The 22041-nt window shown below is 33.2% G+C and overlaps 2 protein-coding genes across 9 annotated transcripts in view; one reads left to right on the forward strand and one right to left on the reverse strand.

Moving 5' to 3' along the window:
• Positions 1-22041, forward strand: part of LOC123263825 — a 300526-nt gene that overhangs the window by 226326 nt on the left and 52159 nt on the right. For 4 of the 6 annotated variants that reach the window (XM_044726843.1, XM_044726846.1, XM_044726845.1 and 1 more), the window contains one exon: positions 16544-16949. In XM_044726843.1, coding sequence (XP_044582778.1) covers positions 16544-16949 — 406 coding nt within the window. Of the gene's footprint in view, positions 1-14821; positions 15103-16543; positions 16950-22041 lie in introns of those variants that run through there. The other 2 variants (XM_044726844.1, XM_044726847.1) reach the window with 2 other exon arrangements.
• LOC123263828 (autophagy-related protein 16-1) overlaps positions 1-22041 on the reverse strand; it is a 289529-nt gene that overhangs the window by 195641 nt on the left and 71847 nt on the right. The window lies entirely within an intron of this gene.

Below are 22041 nucleotides of genomic sequence, written 5' to 3' on the forward strand. Positions count from 1 at the left end.
AGGTTAATCGACCGTGACGAATTACCGTATGCTCGATGAAACTCGTTGGGTTGGCATTATAGGGTGAAGAGAGAGAAGAAGAAGGAGGACACGGAATATTACGCGACTAAAGGGATGTTCAAGGTTCAAAAATAATGTTGAATATAAAATATTACAATCCAGTTGGGCGGCAAGTTACTAGACCTTGTATCACTATCACACTACACAGTCTTTATACTATTTCCAAGAGCGCCACAAGACTTGTTTTATATTAAAGGAATAATACGAGTTTAAATGGGAGATAGAGAGTGTGTGTACCCCCTGTGTTACGCCGGTCGATCGAATAACTTGGAACAGACATCTTTGGCTGCAGTAAATTACTCGTTACAATATAAAACGTGCATCAACTCGACATAAAACTCACCAGGACTTTAACTGCACGCGATATTATACGAGTGCTCACCACTGGGAGCCATTCGTCTCTCAGTGTGTGCTTCTGCTTCTACTACTGCTCATGAGAGCTAAGAGTAAGTCTCATCCAGTTGTAACCAGCAACTAGCAACTAGCAACCAACAACCAACATCTAGTAACGGGCAAGTTTGCTCCTACTCCATTAATTAGATATTCATTACTGCGTTATATTGCCAACTAATATTTTTATTATTAAACATCAAACATGCACTGCTGGTGCTTCTAATTGTTTTATAATTATAATTAGTTGTGAGTATAAGTATGATGCAATAACAATCACCCCGGAAAGCTTCCACTATCTGCAATTTGAAATATTTATAAATAATATGGGAAGCGTGTTAACGACCTGTAGCATGTTTCGTTTGGCGCCCAGTGACATTCACGTTAATGACCATGAAGGCTGTTCAATTGGTCGAGGGACAATAACAATTCCCACTCTGAAGAGTCTTTCCCTTTCTGGCAATGTCATTGTCGTAATGAGAATCATGTACCGTTGGAGCAGACCAGAAGCTGGCTGCTGAATTGCTTGGTTGCGGTGACAATTTCCCGCATTTGCCAGAAAGAGAAACAACTTTGGGCTGGTAAACAATGAGATTCCAAGGTAAGGTGCAATATCTCTGGCTCTTGGTCCAGCTTTCCGGGTCTTGCATCATTTCTTGTCAAGGTAAGCTTTGTTGGTGCTTGATGCACTGGATAACGACTGAATTGGTCAGACTAGATCCACTTTGGTGAATTGGATCCATTTTCAGCTGGCTTTTTATCAATCCTGATGTGGGAGAAAAGTTATTCTAGCTGGTTGAACCTTTCTCAGGACGGCTACTTACCTACGGAAGTAAACGGTAATGACAATCACTGAGTGAGCATTGTGCAGGTGCGAGTAGCGGGTCACACGACTTGAAAGAGCCATCGCCCGTTCTTATTCTTATTCTGCTTCTGGTTGTTGGTTGGCTTCACCATCATTCAGTCCAACATTATATACCATCCAGTGTTGTGTCTCTCACGACCTTGCAGATAGATTAACTTGCACACTCACACACTGATAATATTATTCTCCCCCGCTTATATGGTATGCCACTCTCTATTCTATCTTTTGAGCTCAACCATTCGTCTCTCCCGTCGGACTGGAATAAAATTCCGTTATTCTGGCAACCTGCTCGCTCTTGTGCGATTAACTATTTTATAAACTCAAGCGCGTCCTTTTCCTTCCAGCAAAATGTTTTTATATTTTTATTTGTTGTTTAGGTTTGCTCACCTCTATAGAACAAAATCCATATAAATAAACAAATAAAAAAGGGCATAGATACAAAGTTAGAGATAGGCGTGGATCTTTGACAAGATCTTTAATCGCGATCGAACTTTACTTTGGGTCTCACGAATATAAGAGCCAAAGGCTCTTTACCACGGGGTTTTGTTGCGCTCCTTGATAAGATTCAGTAACACAACACAATTGTTGTCGTGTTTTATGTCTGTGCATTAAATAAAATAAAAAAAATAAAGGATCTTCTAGTGTGGTGATGTTGCTTGGCGAGATAAAACATATATACATACAGGTTAAAAGAGAGAGGAGGTGCTGTTAGATTGTAGTGGTAGCGGCAATAGATGCGGGAAACCTAGGGCACTTTAATGTTACAAGTAAAATAGAGTAAGGCAAAATAGGCAACACACCAGTGCTAGCGACCCAACCAGGCTTTACCATCAATCTCGCGTTGATACTGCGGACGAGGTACCCGCCGCCCCCATAACAGCGAAACTTTAATTACTACATTACTTGGGTGAGTTTATGAATCCATCACATTACGACAGTGACTTAATACATATAAATAGATATATATTCTCACTAGAGTAGGAATTTAAGTCAGTTTAATGGATTGGGTGGAAAAAATAGAAATTCAAAATTTTCAAAAAAGAATAAATTCAACTGTTTTAGAAAAAATATATGAGACATAGTAAAAATATAAAGGGACAAAGATCGTTATTCACATACTCAAAATTATCTTTCTAGTTGACCATTTGGCGGATGATAGACTCTTTTTAAAAGAAAAATGAGCTTGATAGCTTCTAAGGTCAAATTTTCTAGCTGTTAAAGTACCCAAAGATATTCCAAGTACCACTGGTTCTTTATTAAACACTTGGTAGTCTTTTTAAACAGCCATATATCTTCGAAAAAAAAATATTTTGGAAACGATTCCACTAGTTAAAAATTCGGACTAAGTATTTTTATCAGATGGTAGAATTTAAACCAAAAAACTGAAATTCTGCCCAGCAGAATTGAAAAAACATCGTACTTCCGTTTGAAAGCATCCAGTTAGATAAATAATTTTCATATTACTTATTTTCACTCCTTATAGGCTTGAATTAGTTCAACTAACCTTTTTGACGTTAAATTAACAATTTTAATAAAAATTACAATTTTTACCGGTTCTATTCCATATAATGTAAAACAAAGAAAGAAGATTTTAAAATTCAAATCTAATGAGTACAGGAATGGGCAATGGCAATTGAAGCGTCGTAAAGTAATTAGACACGGTTTTGAGTCGCTGTTTTGTGAATTACTCCGGTAAATATTATTTTATATGATAACAACTGTAAATACGTTCCAACTGTTTACTTATTTAGCTTTATCTAGTTTAGCTGGTAGCTTAAACTCGGTGAAACGTCAATGTTATTTTTATTATTTATCTTATTCCTTTTTCTTTTAACGTGTTCAGTGATTCTGCAAGCAATTGAATGATTCAAAGCTCCTGATTAGAGAGAAATTCTGAGAAGGAACTACGCTGGAACACAAGTAATACATGTTAGTGTTAGTATTAGTGTGATGGTATTTTACCAGTGTCGCGCAGAGTTGTAAGCTTTCGCGCAGAAGCTGCTGAAGGGATACACTATATTACTATGGATGCGCCCGCCGAGGGCCCGATCGATGTGGAACGTGAAAGCTTGCCCCTCTTAACTATATCCACATTCACATTCACATACATAGATACGTAGATATATATTCAGCATCCCTCAGGCCTCTATCTGCGGTGGTAGTCCACTTTAAAGGTGACATCGTGGAGGTGATGATGTACCAGGTAGAGGATGCACGTCAAATAATTACAGGTTGTATCTATATATGTATGTTGAAGGTGGTCCGTGTGAAGAGGCTGATGCTTCTCGTCCAATGATGTAAAGGGGAATATAGTATCTACTATGAATAGTGGGTATATTGTTGATGTGATGGAAAGGGTGCTCTGTTTCCAATAATTCAAATTGTTCGAATTCCAGAATTCGTCCTGCTGTTACTGGGGGTTGTATTATTGGGCGCAATATCAGCTTGCCAATGGTGAAAACGCTTTGATTTGCTTATCAATCGACAAGCATTCCACGGTCCAACTGGCGAATATATAAACTATAGCTGAGAGCCATCTGCTGGGTTGTATTTTGTCTGCCAGATGGATTCTCTTTGTCATGATTATGCATCATTTCGATCGAGATATTGAATCGACAACCAAGTAATTGAAAACTTGGTTAATTTTGATGCCATGAACAGAAGTCAGTTATTAAATTAAAAATCATGAGCAACTTTGCAGTCACTACGTGACTGCTGTGATTTGTCAACTAAAAATAAATAGAATTTTGCTTTATTAAGTAATCATTTTTGGAAAATTGCACTGTACTTTCTTGAATATTGGCGTTTTTAAAGATATAAGCTCATTTCGATGTTATACTCATCAAAAGCTTTCATTTGAGTAACCACATGCATTTTTGATATATTTTTCATACATACATATATATAATATATATGAGTGATTCTCTGTAAAGACGTGTTAAATCTGTACAAAATTGTCCGACCAAATTATTTTTGATTTTATTAGAAAAAAATTAACAAGGGCTACAAAACTAAATCATAATAACAGCCGATTTAATTTTTGCTTTTTCGATATTTATGTATCTTTTGCCATATAACGTCACAGGGGACTGTTTGCCAGGGGACTATATTTTTTTTTATCAAATTGAGAAAAATCAAGCAAACTATTTCAATTCATTCAACTTTTCAAATTCTCAATGAATGTTTACATTGATTAGAATAATATTAAGACTTATGGATCCAATTTTATAAATAAATTATAAATAAAAATAGCTGCCAGGGGACTGAGTTTTGAAGTGGCCCAGACACATATTTCCAGCACAAACGGTGCATTGTCACTAAATAAAATGCCGATAAAGCGCTAACAGCCCTATGGTTATTAACTCAAGGCTAGTTGGGTCCTTATAAACCTTACAAAAGGTAAAATAACACGCTAGATTTTTTTTTTTTGGCTCTAAACTTCTGGCAGGGGACTGTTCTTAAAATGCCTGAGACAAACTTTGGTTTAATGAATTTAATGAAACAAATTAACTTTCGGTACTTTTAATTGAAGAAAATTGTTGGTTAACTAATTAAGTTTATAAACATTATGGACCAAATTATATATTATGGACGAATAACTTAAAATTTAATCTTAAAGTTTTAATTTTGGGAATGGGACAGCCCAGGAGACTATTTCGATAGTTTACCAATTTATAGCAAAAAAACCAAAATTTATTTCATTTTAGTTTTCAATGCTCCAAATAGAAATGTTTTTTAACTTTCGTAATAAATTTTTTTTAGTAACAAAATAAAAATTTTTCTAATTAAAAAATGCCTGGGACAGCAAAAAACATCCGTACAGAGAATCACACATATAAAAATATAAAATATATGAAAAATTGATGTGGGTACTCAAATGAAAGGTCTCGATGAGTGTAACATTGGGATGAGCTTATATCTTCAAAAATGTCAATACTTCACGAGATACAGGGTCATTTCTTAATTATAGAGCATTTTCCATGAAAATACACAACTTTAGATCTCGAATTTTCCAACGATACCAAATTTCACCATAAAAACCCATTTTATCATATAAATACACTGGCCAAAAAATTTAGCTTATTCTCTTAATAACATAGATTACACCGATGAAAACCGTAAATCGGTTTGATAGCCAAAAATAAAAAGTAAAAAAGTAAACTTTACCAAAAAGGCCTGCAGACACGTATAATAAGGTATAAATTGTATCTGAACACGTGACAGGACGTGACCTCAAATAGTTATTTGAGGTCGCACGTGATAATTCAACATGACCGGAATTCGCTTGAATATCGCTTGAGTCAGTGGTTCTGGCTCTTTCTCAGACGTTTCTGTATGCGTTAACGCACTATTTGTCTCTACTTCGAGTAATCCTTCCAGTGATCCTCTTATAACATTACACATTTACACATTAACATTGAAAGTATCGTAAGCACATAACTACCAAGATAGTTGGTGCCTCGTATTTGTGCTCGACTCGGTTGACCGAGAAAACAAACGCCGAACCAAAAGAGCCGCAACCGTTATATGAAGCGATAAGCACATCTACTACCAGTAGCAGCAGAACACGCGGTCATCGTGCGAAAATACAACTGGACATAAATTCGATTCGATCCAACAAAAGATTGTTTCTCATCCAGCAACCAGCTAGCTGGTTGCTACCAGTTACCCAATTTTCATAAGATTTATCACCAACCTCATATTCTCAACAATCCCAAGGATTCCATCAGAAATTCTTCTTATTCTTATTTCCAATTTCCATCTTCAATCTTCAATTCTCCATTTCTAACTTGCTCCTTGTATGAGCATAAATTTACAAAATAAAAAGCACTAAAGGGGCATTCCATAGTGATTGGTGGGACATTTGACTCTGGAATTCCATTAATTATAAATAATTATGTGACTGAAACTTATACCATAGTAAAATTTTATCTTATAATATAGAATAATAACTAATTAACAATGTCTTTTTGTCAAAAACCTCGATTACTTTTTAAATTTCACGTAATTAACATTTGACTGAATGTGACTGGTGGGACTAAGAACAAATCCTTTTCTCTTACCAATGTATACTTAAAGTCCAATTTCAGTTTGACCATTAAACTTTTAAAAAATACTTCCCTCTCAATAACAAAATTTATCCTACAAACATTTAATATTATGAAGAATTAGACTGATTACCTACGTAGAAACAATTAAAAAAATTTGTTTTTATTGTGACTGGTGGGACAGGAATTTGTAACTGGTGGGATAAGTACAAAATGTCTACATAAAGTTGTTTATTAAAAAGACTTTTATATTATTTCAACCTCAGAAACATTATTGTTTATTTATTTAACTATAAATTATTTAGGATAATTAGAAAAAAACTAATTAAAAAACACAATTAAAGGATTTAGCATGCTGACAACACGATCTTGATAAACTTAGGTGTTAATTAATAACGAACATAAACAAAATTATTTCTTAAAACTATAATAATAAATATGTTAGTTAATAACAAACATAAAATGAATTCGTTCTTAAAACTATTGAAACAACATTTGACCCGGATACAAGTTAGTACGGCTGAAAAGTTACTAGGAGAAAAAAATCGATTTTCTTATTGATTAAAAAAAATTTTCTTTACAAATTAGTAAAATATAAGCTTTTAATGAGGTATTCTATAGGAATTTCTATAGGAATCTACATCGGAAGTATGGATTCTTATAGTGAATTTGAATCATTTATTCGAGAAACCCCTTAAGTCAGTGACTTATAGGGTTTTTCGAATAAACATTCAATTTCAAAATTCAAAAAATAAATTTCTTTTTGTTTTTTCTTTTTCAAAAAAATTTCTTCTGAGTAGAAAAATTCATTTCAATGCAAAATACTTCAATTTTAATCATTTTTGCAGTATGGGTTTGAAAAAATTAAATTAAATTATTGTTTTACTGTTTGATGTGATTTCACTGACTTTAATTTAAAAATAATTGATTATTAGATAATTAGAAACTAAATTTACTGTTAAATAATTGAATTTTAATGAGTTTTACAATACTCGCTTGATGGATTAAAATTAAAAATATGTTATTTTATAGTTGACTCTGATTTAACTGATTTAAATTCTGAAATTAATGATAACCAAATAAAAATATATTATATTTACTGATAAATATTTTGATTTTAATAATTTTTGCAATTTTACTTTCATAAAGTTAGATTGTGATAAATTAAAATTTTGTTTTATTGTTGACTCTCAGTTGACTAATTTGAAATTAAAAATAGATGATTTATTATAATTTTCGTTAATTGTAGTTCCAATAATTTTATAAATATAATAAATAATTGACGGAGAAAAATAAATAAATTAATGATTTTATCACTATTTTTTTCGTTTTGATGAGAAACCCCATAAGTCAATCAACTTCAAATCATTATTATGAATAGTAGTAATTAACAATTAAATTTTTTCATGCTCAAATATTTTTTCGGGATACTAACATTATTATTATCCGGGAAAAATATTTTTTGCTCCTGAAAAATTTAGTATTTTTGATTTATGGTGTTTTTCAAATAAACGATTCAGTTATTTACAAACATAAAATGAATTTGTTCTAAAACTATTAAAACATCATTTGACCCGGATACAAGTTAGTACGGCTGAAAAAATACTAGAAGAGAAAAATCGATTTTCTTATTTAAAAAAAAATTTCTTTACAAATTAGTAAAATATAAAGTTTTACTAATAAATTAGAAAAGTTTTTAAATTTTAGTCCCTAGTATAAGTGAGCTCTAAAAACCGGTTAATTTTATTTAAGCTTCTTATTGAGTCGCGTGGCACGAAATACCGTAATGTACTGTAAACCAGGGCTGAGAAGCGGAGCGATATCACCATAAACAAACATTTATCGTCGAAGTGAAATTAATTATGGAGATTACCGCGTGAACAAGACAGCCACCGTGTACCCACTGAGTATAAGGTCTTTGGTGATGTTGCTGTTGGTTCCATCCTCAAGTCTTCCAACAATTATTAAAGTATAAGCTCAATCTTTGTTTTAAATAAAACACCAACACCAACACCAACAACAACAACAACAACAACAACAACAACAATAGCAACAACAACTTTTACCCAAGAAAGTTCCGAGTGTATATGACCTGGGTGATTAACGGCAAATCTGCCGATTCGTTCAATTAGCGATTAAACGACACGAGGTCAGCCAGTCCAAGTGCCCTCGGTCTCTGGTCTCTATGGCATTTAAGATGTCGGCCGGTCGTAAATCCTCACTCTTTAAATTCTTCTACCACTGGGAACTTTACAACGTAACTTGCACACAGATTTAACTCCTCAAGTACTCAGTCTCAGTCTCTAGGATTTAGTGTCGCTGATAGGGCCATTCCAGAAGGAAATTTTACCTCCGACCATTCAGAATGGAAAATGCAGTAACCGTTATTGGTAGCAGCCTCGGTGACGGGATCTTAAAACCAGGCACCTGGTGTCAATGTGAAGGTTGTCTTATTCATCTGATCTTTTAAGGTTGACATTTCACGCTAATTTACAGTTCTTTATTTAGTAGATTTCATAGAAATCTAACTGCATTGGTCCTCATCACGGAACTTTTGGAAAATTTTGCTATATTTAGACTCAGTCAAGCGGATTCAGAAAATGCATATGGTTCAAAATTTTATATATCTATGTGTATATCTACGATATAACCGGCCTTGTCTCTTCTCTAACTCCCGCAATTCTATACGGATCTCAATAAAACGTAACATACTCATTCTTAGGACGACTTTCGAGGTTAAGTTCAAAGATCAGCCAAATCGGTCGATTAGTTTAGAAATGAGAGCAAAAAATATTCAAAAATCGGAAAAATTTTCACTTTTACCGTATTTCCGTGCAATATTAATTAAACGCGATATCACATTTAATTTCTGTAAATTGCATCTGAAAGCTTATTTAACAAGCTTTAATTAGCATACTTATCTATTTTTCTAAATTAAATAGTTTAGGAATGACAGAAATTCAAAAATTTTTGAAAATCACAAAAATTTTCACTTTTACCGTATTTTAGTGCAATAACAATTGAACGCGATATCCTATCAAATTTCTGAAAGCTTATTAAGTAAGCTTTAATTTGCATACTTATATATTTTTCTTAATTAAATAATTTAGGAATGACAGAAATTTAAATTTTCAAAAATTTCCAACATTTGGAACTCTGACTGTTTCTTTGCAAAATAACTATTGAATGCAATAACTTGTAAAATTTTTGTAAATAGCATCTGAATGTTTATTTAATAAGCTTTAATTTACATAATTATCTATATTTCTAAATTTAATAGTTTAGGAATGAAAGCAATTCAAAAATTTTCAAAAATCGTTAAAATTTTCACTTTTACCGTATTTCCGTGCAATAACAATTAAACGCGATATCATATTTAATTTTTGTAAATTCCATCTGAAAGCTTATTTGATAAGCTTTAATTTGCATACTTATCTATTTTTCTAAATTGAATAGTTTAGGAATTACAGAAATTCAAAAATTTTTGAAAATCACAAAAATTTTCACTTTTACCGTATTTCAGTGCAATAACAATTGAACGCGATATCCTATCAAATTTCTGTAAATTCCATCTGAAAGCTTATTAATTAAACTTTAATTTGCATACTTATATATTTTTCTTAATTAAATAGTTTAGGAATGACAGAAATTTAAATTCTTAAAAATCCTCAAAATTTGGAACTTTGACTGTTTATTTGCAAAATAACTATTGAATGCTATAACTTGTAAAATTTTTGTAAATTCCATCTGAACGCTTATTAAATAAACTTTAATTTGCATACCTTACCATTAGTCTAGATCAAAAATGACCTAGATTAACATTTACATTATTCTTTTCTAAATTTCCAGCTAATGTCGGTCCTCTTTTTCTGTTTATTAATGACGACCCACCTGAGCTCTACGGTACTATACTAAACTACTATCGAATCCTATGTAAACAGGTACCTGTTGTCAAGGGACCATAATAGGGTCTTGAGTGGTGTAAGCATGTTATTACTACCTGCTGACAAATTTGGGGCTTACCTTTACTTTGTAACCGGTGTTTATTGATGTTTATATTAGGAGAGTGACTTAATATATTTTTTTTTGTTAATTGGACAACGTTACAGCCTTTTTATCTGAAAGTAGCTGTTACAGTCGACGCTCTCTGTATTTGACCACATTCTTCCTCTGTATTTGACGATTTTACACAGCTCTTATGGACAAGGACGAGTCAAATACAGAGAATGGTCCTGTACGGGTGAGTCAAATACAGAGAGCGTTGACTGTACGCTTACAAAAAAAAAAAAAAAAAAAAAAAAAAAAATATGTTCAATTCATAATTCTTAAGTAGTTTCAATGATTCGATATAAAATGTCTACGTCTCTATAAAAATATTTTGTAACGTATAATTTGCGATTTATAAGAAATTCATACAAATCCTCGGAATTAACTGACGTCCTTGAGAGTTTTGGCTAACGCTTGAGGTCAAAAACCTCTCAACGATTTATGAGTGTTTCTATATAAACTTTTGCCTCGTCACTCGATATAAATGCAACCAATCACTCGAGTATTTTATAAAAATTCATGGAATGTAAAAAACTTTAAGCAATTATTTATAAAAATTTTAACTGATAAAAAAATTAAAAAGAATCATATTTTTAAGAGTTTTTCTGAACGATATCTTTAGTTAAAGATTACCCGAGTCGAAATTTAAGTCGTAGATTCAACGTATTGAACGTAAAAAACGTTAGTTGAACGTAACAAACGTTCAAATTGTAAACTCATCGTTTTGAACGCTTAAAACGTCAGTTTAATGTATTGGACGTAAAAAATATAGATTCAAAATTTTCAAAAAAGAATAAATTCAACTGTTTTAAAAAAAAATATATGATCCATAGTAAAAAATCAAAAGTTACAAAGATCGTTATTCACATACTCAAAATTATCTTTCTAGTTGATCATTTGGCGTCTGATAGACTTTTTTTAAAAGAAAAATGAGCTTGACAGCTTCTAAGGCCAAATTTTCTAGCTGTGAAAGTACCCAAAGATACTCCAAGTACCACTGATTCTTAATTAAACACTTGGTAGTCTTATTAAACAGCCATATACCTTCGAAAAAAAACATTTTGGAAACCATTCCACAAATAAAAAATTCGGACTAAGTATTTTTATCAGATGGTAGAATTTAAACCAAAAAACTGAAATTCTGCCCAGCAGAATTAAAAAAACTATCTTTCATATAAAAGTATCTAGTTATCTGAATAGTTTTGATATTACTTATTTTCACTCCTTATTGGTTTGAACGTTTTTGACGTTCAAATAACGATTTTAGCGTCCAATACGTTGAACTTACCTTTTCAGGTTTACTGATAAAAAAATTAAGAACAAGAATCATATTTTCAAAAATTTTTCTGAATAATATCTTCAGTTAAAGATAAGTGATCCTGAATTAGGTCACTTTTTTATCACCGAACATTTAAAATGATAAATTAATTTACACGGAAGGAATTAACAGTTACTTAGTAGGACATTTTGATAACTTTGTCTATAAATTTATTAATCCAGGGCACTAGCAGTAATTACCTGTTTGTATTTAAATAACCTTAGCAATAAGATAAAATTGCGTGAGAATATGGCAAGTGACAAACAAGAGGCGATTACAACTCCTGACTAATCTCCGAGACTAACATCTTAAAAAAAAAAAGAGAGTATCTCAACAATTCGCTTGATAAAAATAACTAAGAGCTTAGGAACTTAGTACAGGGCACGTTGTTCACACGCAAATAAGTTGCTTATATTCTTTTATCACAGAAGATAACCCTGGTTCTCTTATCAGAGTATTAAACGTTCTGCTCAGCATTAAACTAACCCAACTCGACTGGACTCGTTGGCGAGCTCTCAGGAATGCCATAAACGATACCAGATGAGGTAAATAATTGCTATTCCTAAACATTCAACGGCCTAGATATCAGCTTGATTATTATACATGCAAGATTATTTTAAATGTTACACATAAATTCAATAATAATAATAATCTGAGCTGGTTAGCTCTTAAGAGATTCGCGACACGCTCTGTCTCATCTAAAATGTCCAACCGAATGGCAAACAGCGTAGAAGGATTTTCTCTCGTCGTTCATCCGTCACTTTTTATGATAGCAGCATCAACATTAAAGATACCCGTTGGTTGATATGCTGGTTATACTACTATCCACTATCCAGTGTCCATCCTGGTTCGTCCTGCTCTTACTTTTATCCCAAGTGTTGGTTGAATAGTAGATAGATTCTTAATAAACACAGCGACATCCAACATCTAGCTGTGGCAATGTGCTCCATAGGAATGCACGCCCGTAATTATTATTTATCCGCGTCGGATCATCCACTCCTTTGGGTTTAAAGCTCTCTATGCTTGGCTTTACCTTGAATCCGATCTTTGTATGCGCACCAACATCGCAATAACTTGCACGCCTGCGTAATGACGGACTGTCATTCTCCGCGTATCTTTCCGGCAAAGATTCTTGCACGAGATCTTTCCTTTCCAGCATCTACCATCTACATCATTATCATTATCATCATCATCATCATCATCATAATCAGGATCTGCTTTTTTAATACAGATCTCACTGTGTGTGATCTATAACTACATTGAAATTATTCTTACCGTTAAAAATTTTTATTATTATTTGGATTATTCATTTTTAATTCGTATGTTTATTCCTTGTGTCTTTGGTAATAACTTTAATCCGGCAAGCGGTTCTTCTTAATTGGGTAGTGTTGGAAAAAAAAACCCCTGAGGTAATTAATTTGAACCAAAAAAAGGCCATTCGGCAGCCGAAATGGAAGTATATTTCATAATTAGTTGAAAAAAACTACTAGGATAGTATTGAAAGAAAAAAAAAAAAATGAAAATTTTTGAATCCTTGCATTTCTAAATTGCTTTACCGATTAAGTTCATCTTCGAACTTGACTTTGGTATCTATCTGTAGAATAAGTATGTTAAGTTTGGAGGAGATCCGTTGCTAATTGTAGACACTATTGTCCTGACTCACGTTATATCCCATACATATATAGGTGATTCTCTGTAAGGATGTTTTTTGCTGTCCCAGGTATTTTTTTATTAGAAAAATTGTTATTTTGTTACTAAAAAAAAATTTATTACAAAAGTTAAAAAACATTTCTATTTGGAGCATTGAAAACTAAAATGAAATAAATTTTGGTTTTTTTGCTATAAATTGGTAAACCACCAAAACAACAGTCCCCTGGGCTGTCCCATTCCCAAAATTAAAACTTTAAGATTAAATTTTAAGTTATTCGTCCATAATATATAATTTGGTCCATAATGTTTATAAACTTAATTAGTTAACTAACAATCTTCTTCAATAAAAAGTACCGAAAGTTAATTTGTTTCATTAAATTCATTAAACCAAAGTTTGTCCCAGGCATTTTAAGAACAGTCCCCTGCCAGAAGTTCAAAGCCAAAAAAAAATCCAGCGTGTTATTTTACCTTTTGTAAGGTTTATAAGGACCTAACTAGCCTTGAATTAATAACCATAGGGCTGTTAGCGCATTATCGGAATTTTATTTAGTGTCAAAGCACCGTTTGTGCTGGAAATATGTGTCTGGGCCACTTCAAAATTCAGTCCCCTGGCAACTATTTTGATTTATAATTTATTTATAAAATTCGATCTATAAGTCTTAATATTATTCTAATTAATGTAAACGTTCATTGAGAACTCGAAAAGTTGAATGCATTGAAATAGTTTGCTTGATTTTTCTCAATTTGATAAAAGAAAAACAGTCCCCTGTGATGTTATATGGCAAAAGATACACAAATATCGAAAAAGTAAAAATTAAATCGGCTGTTTATTTATTATGATTAAGCTGATAGTTTTGTAGCCCTTGTTAATTTTTTTTCTAATAAAATCAAAAATAATTTGGTCGGACAATTTTGTACAGATTTAAGACGTCCTTGGTCATGAGGTCCAATAATCAGATTTCTATGAAATCTACTAAAAAGGAAGCAAAATAAAACTCCTAGTTGGATTAATGACCAGCGTTTAATTCTACCCAGGAAAAGTGATAGAGTATAAGGGGGGGGGAGCATCCGAATAAGGAACTGAAAGTTGGTACTCTTAAAATATGTGCAGGAGCGTTATGGAATATTAACCTGGGGCTGGAAGCAATCTAGCAATTAAAGTGGGAGGTGAATGGGAATGGGAAGGAGTTTAACTCAAAGCTCCAAGATCGAGTATGTTGAACATACCTGATACCAGGATGGGAGAAGGGAAACTCAGCTACGGGAAAAAATGATTGTAAGATTGTAAGTGGAGGTGGATGGTTGGATGGTTGGAGAGCTGGTAAAGAGTTTAAATGAGCTGAAGGTAAAAAGGGGGGAGAAGATGTATTCGCGCGATGAAAAAGCCAGGTTTTCAATGGTGTCGTACTTGTTCTTCTTTCTCCTGGCGATCGTGAGTCGTGCGTACCGTTTGTGTCCTCCTTAGGCCTCACGGCCTCCGCAGAAACCTCAGACGCGGTCGGTCGGTCGCTCGAGAAAGAACCACGCGGCCAGGTGCATATCCTTTACAGGCCGATCCGCAACTTTAGTACTTAAACTCACTCGACAGTCAACAGGTAGATATTGTGCGAGCTACCGCCAACCTATTCAACAATTGTGTGTGTCGGTTTTATATTTTATATTTTATTTCGCGTGTGACTTAAGTGGTTTTACCTTTTGAATTCTCTTTCGACGTTATTGATAAGGTAATTCAATTCTTAGAGATTTTATTTTAATTTATAGGATTTTTTTGCAAACCGGTAGCTTGCAAGAACCTTCGTGCCGCGTGGCAGTCTTGCATCATCACCACTAACGGGACAAAAATATATATACGCCTTGGGATCGTTGGGGAACATCCGTTGGTTCGTGCGTGCAGCTAAAACTTAATACTGTTGTACTTTTTTGCCGTCCTTTGTACACCAAGCTCGTCCGGTTAATGGTAATTGGTTTCATTTTCAATAACATTTCAAAGCCAAGACTCTTCTGACCTTTTTGACCCGGGTCAAGGGAAAAAACGCTATGATTCTTGCGTGCTGCATATCATAATCAGTAAACAAAAAATCAGCCAGGTAGAATCGCAATTTTTTTGCTGTCTTCTTAAGTTGAAATTTAAATCGTAGATTCAACGTTAAAATTGTTATTTGAACGTCAAAAACGTTCAAACCTATAAGGAGTGAAAATAAGTAATATCAAAATTATTCAGATAACTAGATGCTTTTAAATGGAAGTACGATAATGTTTTTTCAATTCTGCTAAGCAGAATTTCAGTTTTTTGGTTTAAATTCTATCATCCGATAAAAATACTTAGTCCGAATTTTTAACTTGTGGAATAGTTTCCAAAATGTTTTATTACGAAGGTATATGGCTGTTTAATAAGACTACCAAGTTTTTAATTAAGAACCAGTGGTACTTGGAGTATCTTTGGGTACTTTCACTAGAAAATTTGGCCTTAGAAGCTATCAAGCTGATTTTTCTTTTAAAAAGAGTCTATCAGACGCCAAATGATCAACTAGAAAGATAATTTCGAGTATGTGAATAACGATCTTTGTCCCTTTATATTTTTACTATGTCTCATATATTTTTTTTCTAAAACAGTTGAATTTATTCTCTTTTTTAATTTTGAATCTATATTTTTTCCATCCACACATTGGAATTTACGATTTAAATTTCGACTCTTTTTTCATCATCTCTTGGTGTTTATAAACTAACCAAATATAAAGCCTGAAAGATAGAGGAACGGCCCCGCATATATTTAACTAGCCACGTCTTTCCGCGTTTCCGAGTGTCAAGATAACGATGTGTACACTGAGCACCAACCAGAGTTAGAGTTAGAGTTAGAAGGGTACAAAGGCAACAACCGAGAATAGAAAAGAGATAGGAGAAAAAGGGATTGGGACGTGGATGCTGTGTGAGCTAAAAAAATTGTTAAGTTTAATCTCAACCAACGTACTAACGTCAGATGGTTTAGCGCTGCTGTAAAAAGGAGTACATGCTTTTCTTTTAAGTGAACAAACTACATATTTACACAAGCCCATGAATATATACAGCGAGCTTTGGTATAAAAACCGGCAGCGCTAAAGTAGAAAAGACTAGAAACGAACGTCAAGATTTAATGCTTACACCTCGTTTACTTTTGTTTGTTGGCAGGTTCCTTTGAAGCAGATAACTCGATTTGCAATGACTACTCATCACTGGAGAACAATTCTAGCGACAGTGGTCCAAGTTTGGGCCCTGTTGGCTCTGGGTGAGACCGCTTCTTCCCAGATTCCGTTGTCATCAACGCCACCAGCAGTTTCAGAGCCTTCAGGCGTATCAGGGCCTGATTACACCGGACCATCAGCTGGCTCAGATGAGTGCGATTCTGAGATGGTTGGCTTCGAGCTTGTCACCGGATACGTTTATACTGCGCCCACCAACATGCTTGAATCGATACCCGGTATACTTATGCTCACTGATTGCTTGGAAACCTGTCAGGCGAACGACTCCTGCCAGGCGGTCAATTATGAAACCGGACTCTGTGTGCTATTTAGTTCTAATGCTGACAACAATCCAGGTAAGGAATTATCAATCATTTTTTTTTTGCAGTAATTGGTAATAGCTTTAAAGATTATTTATAATTATTTTTTATCCCTTGGGATTCATTATTATATTTTTCCGGGTGTTGTGTGATTATGAATTTCTCAGTTCTGAGCTTAAGTGACTGAGGCATTGTTGCCCGAGGCCAATATCTATCTATCTATCTACACAAAATGAGTAGACTCGCTGGCTGCCAAGGGAATATTCTCTGTGAATAATGGATACCGGTATATAAGTGAGTGTAATGAGAAACGCACTAATTGAATCTTCCGGGGTGTAATTAATAACGCGAGAGAACACATCCGCATGTATATATATTTATAACTACCATACCAACTACAACTACAGCTATCTCATCTATTGTTGTTATTAAAGAAATAATAATAATAATTATTATTACAATAATAATTTTAAAAGGACAGGAACGCGTGAGATTACTTTGTAGTCGCGTACTTATAATACCTAAAAATATTTAATTATTGTTATTTTTATGAGTCCTTAAAGTGATATTGATAACTTGTGAATTATAAAATATTAAAATTTTGAGTTATTTAATAGTGATTTTTAGTAAATTGAACTATACTTTCTTAAATATTGACAGTTTTAAAAATATAAGCTCATTTCGATGTTATACTCATCAATAGCTTTCATTTGAGTACCCACATGCATTTTTGATATATTTTTCATATATACATATATATAATGGATATTTTAAAGATATAAGCTCATCCTAATGTTATACTCATCAAAAGCTATCATTCAAGTACCCACTTGCATTTTTGATATATTTTTTATTTATAGATATATAATATATATAAATATATAAAATATATGAAAAATTGATGTGGGTACTCAAATGAAAAGTCTCGATGAGTGTAATGTCGGTATGAGTTTATATCTTTAAAAATGTCAATATTTCACAAGATAAAAACTATAAATATCAAAATTTTGCTTCATCAAATAATGAATTTGGTTAAATTGCACTGTACTTTTTTAAATATTGACGTTTTTTAAGATATAAGCTTATTTTGATGTTATACTCACCAAGAGCTTTAATTTGAGTACCCACTTGCATTTTTTATATATTTTTCATACATACATATATATAATATATATAAATATATGAAAAATTGATGTAGGTACTCAAATGAAAGGTCTCGATGAGTATAACATCGGGATGAGCTTATATCTTTAAAAATATTAATATTACACAAAATAACTATAAAAATCAAAATTTAGCTTTATTTAATAATAAATTTTATTAAATTGAACTGTACTTTCTTAAATATTGACGTTTTTTGAGATCTAAGCTCATCCTGATGTTACACTCATCAAGAGCTTTCATTTGAGTACCTACATGTATTTTTGATATATTTTTCTTATGTACATATATATAATATATGTAATTATGTAAAATATATGAAAAATTGATGTGGGTACTCAAATGAAAGATCTCGATAAGAATAACATCGCGATGAGCTTATATCCTTAAAAATGTCAATATTTTACAAGATAAAAGGTCATTTTTTAATTATGTATCTAGAGATAAAGCATTTTTGAAACAAAATTTTTAATAATAAAGATAATAATAAGTTAGGTACAAGAACGCGTGAGATAACTTTGTAAAGTCGCGTGTTTGATCATTATTAAACTGAAGATAGTTTTATTTAATACGTTAAATATTTATTATCATTGGTCAGGTATTTATATCTATATCTTGGTGGAGATATCACTTATAAAGTAACAGGATTCACACGATGAGCTACAAAGGTGACAGAAAGTCACGATCACGATCGTTACCAGCGCCCCCGAAGGTCCGTTAGTCGTGTTAGCATCGTCACCTGAGCACTGACCTCACCACGAGGAACGACTAATACAAGCCATACATATTTATATATAAATAATCTATTAAATAGATACACATGACACTCTGAGACTTGACGTTTAGATTAACTGGCCTAGAGTCTACAGTCTAGAGTCTAGAGTCTAGAGCCTGAGATTGAGGAAGAAATAGCGAATCCGATTTAATGTAAAACGGTAAAAACCAACCGGAACGTAATAATTTAATAGCAATTAACCGTCTCAAATCACGGCATTTACATGGCTAATTTAGTCGTTGAGCCCGACAAAATCTATAGAATTGCGGTGATTTTCGTTGATTATCAAATTAGGGGATAAAAAATTCAGTTTCAATACTCGTTACGCGGCATGCAATCGCAATAAGGACAATTTTAAGCTCGATTGCTGTCCTGGTAAAAATACCTCGGGTTTACTCGGAAAACTGGAAATCAAGAGAAGAGCGCTGCGGGAGTCCCATTCAAGTTTTGCCAGTTCCACGAACCAAAGGAAGGTTGCTGCTTCCCTTTTTTTCTTGTCTCTTCTCTACACTGACTAGCACAAGATGATCGGTCTGTTGAAGAGCTAGAGGCTAGCTTATAAATCGGAAATGAATTATAACTCAAGAGTTTCAGTCAGTTTTTAGTCTCTCAACATTAAAGACGACCCTCGATTCCCAGTTATTGATAGCTGAATAATCTATAGCAGTCCTACTTATTACTTACTCTTCAATTCAACTTCAATAGCCAGGACCGGTTCTTGTTAGATGCGACAAAACTACTTCAATAACAATATTAACCGGTCAATGAGATTTTAATTGGTGTTATTTGAGCGAGCGGTATCGCGGATGTGGATTAAAAATAAAACTAAAAAAAGCATAAGAGGCCCTCGGAATTTAAACTTGGGACAATCGTGATGGACTTGGTAGTATTCGACGGCAACGAGTTGTCACGATCACGAAACTTTTGCCGAACCCGTTATTCGCTGCCACGAACCGATAGGATCACCGAGCGGAGGCCCAACTCTCCAACAGAAAGAACTGCCCAGATATCTTTCTTGTGTGTAACTTGTATTTCTATTGAGAGTCCTACCTCGTAGCTCGTAAGTCGTTCTTCACCGACTTCCTTGTCCAGCAATACACAAACACACCTTCAGTATGTCGCAGAGGTATGTGTCGCAATTCAAAGTGTTTCTCTTCCTGCTTGAGAGCATTACACACCTTTATATCGTCCAAACACTGTCAGCATACCTCAAGAGATTATTTAGAGCTGCTGCAATTACAAGACGCTTTGTAAATAATCCATATGGGAAACCATCCTGGATTTCCACTTGGGGTTTTTAAATAGATTCGCATATGGTTTTCTATATAGGAATTCAGGGTAGGATCCTACATAGATTCCCATATTAGGCAGAAAAAAATTTATTTAAAAAATTAAAAATAATTATAAAGTAATTGCTATTAATTAAGAATTAATTGAAATTAATTCTGAAAAACGGATTTTGTAATTTCATCTAATGAAAAAACTGCTCGCGTCTGATGGACTTGAACCCGGTCCCTCATGGTTGACAGTTTTCTACGCTACTCACTGGCCTAAGTCACTCTTACAAGGTTTACGTTTATTCCACTCATATAAATTTACTATAGAAATCCATACTAAAAATTTAAAAATAACTGTTGATCACTTAAATTTATTTTATGACACCTCGATCGTAAATGTAAAGCAATAATAATAATAATTATGATTGTAAATGCTGCGGGTAGAAATGATGAAACTAAAAACAAAGGAAATATGGGATATAAATGATATTAAATTAGCCACTAAAACAATATTCACACGGTAAATTACTGGAACGTGAAAACGCAATAAAATCTTTGTACCCATAGTTCCATCGGCTCGATGTGTTATAACTCCCTGTGTGCTAACTTTTGAGAGAAAAGCAAAGAGTACAATGGTCATTCGGATGAATGAGTCTTTCAACCCAGAAATTCGTCAATTCCAATATAATAGGATCGGAGCAAAGCTGGCCAACATCGAACAGCCAACAGCCAACAGCCAACAGCTCTTTGAATCAACACTCGCGAATGCGAACCAGCATATCCGAGGATAAAGATAGAACCAGAAGTAGATGCAGATACAGCTTCTAGTGAGTGCAAAGTGTAGAGTGTTGAGTGTTCTGTGCGATGCTGGCAATTTTTCATGGCCTCATTGTCCTCGATATCATGTCACGAAAGGTCGGTCTTTGTTCCTCCGGGCTCTCTGAAATAACTATGCTGACTCGACGGTATTCCAAGATTTGCTATCGCCCTGCCAGATCTTCACCATCCTACCCCCCTTGATAGTCATGTGTGTTTATTTTACATTATACTTATTACTACTGCACCAGCAAAGGATAAGATGATTGCTATGTGTTAAATTTAATGTCACTGCAAATTATTTAGCTTGTATTCAAAAATTTTTTATTTCTAGATGCATAATTAAGAAATGACCTTTTATCTTGTGAACTATTGACATTTTTAAAGATATACGCTCATCTTGATGTTACACTCATCAAGAGCTTTCATTTGAGTACCCACATCAATTTTTCATATATTTTATATATTTATATATATGTATATATGAAAAATATATCAAAAATGCATGTGGATACTCAAATGAAAGCTCTTGATGAGTGTAACATCGGGATGAGCTTATATCTTCAAAATATATGTTATATATATTACATTATTGAAAAATGACCTTGTATTCTATGAACTATTGACATTTTTAAAGATATAAACTCATCCTGACATTACACTCATCGAGACCTTTCATTTGAGTACTCACATCAATTTTTGACATATTTATATATTTATATATATGTATATATGAAAAATATATCAAAAATGCATGTGGGTACTCAAATGAAAGCTCTTGATGAGTGTAAGATCAAAGTGAGCTTATATCTTTAAAATATATATTATATATATATAACAAAATTAAGAAATGATCGATCTTGTGAACTATAAACATTTTTAAAGATATAAGCTCATCCTGACATTACACTCGTCAAAACCTTTTATTTGAGTACCTACATCAATTTTTCATATATTTATATATATTATATATAAGTATATATGAAAAATATATCAAAAATGCATGTGGGTACTCAAATGAAAGCTCTTGAAGAGTGTAACATCAAGATGAGCTTATATCTTCAAAAATCTCAATAGTTCACGAGATACAAGGTAATTT

Source organism: Cotesia glomerata, linkage group LG4, assembly GCF_020080835.1.
Source record: "Cotesia glomerata isolate CgM1 linkage group LG4, MPM_Cglom_v2.3, whole genome shotgun sequence".
In the NCBI taxonomy this organism is placed as follows: domain Eukaryota; kingdom Metazoa; phylum Arthropoda; class Insecta; order Hymenoptera; family Braconidae; genus Cotesia; species Cotesia glomerata.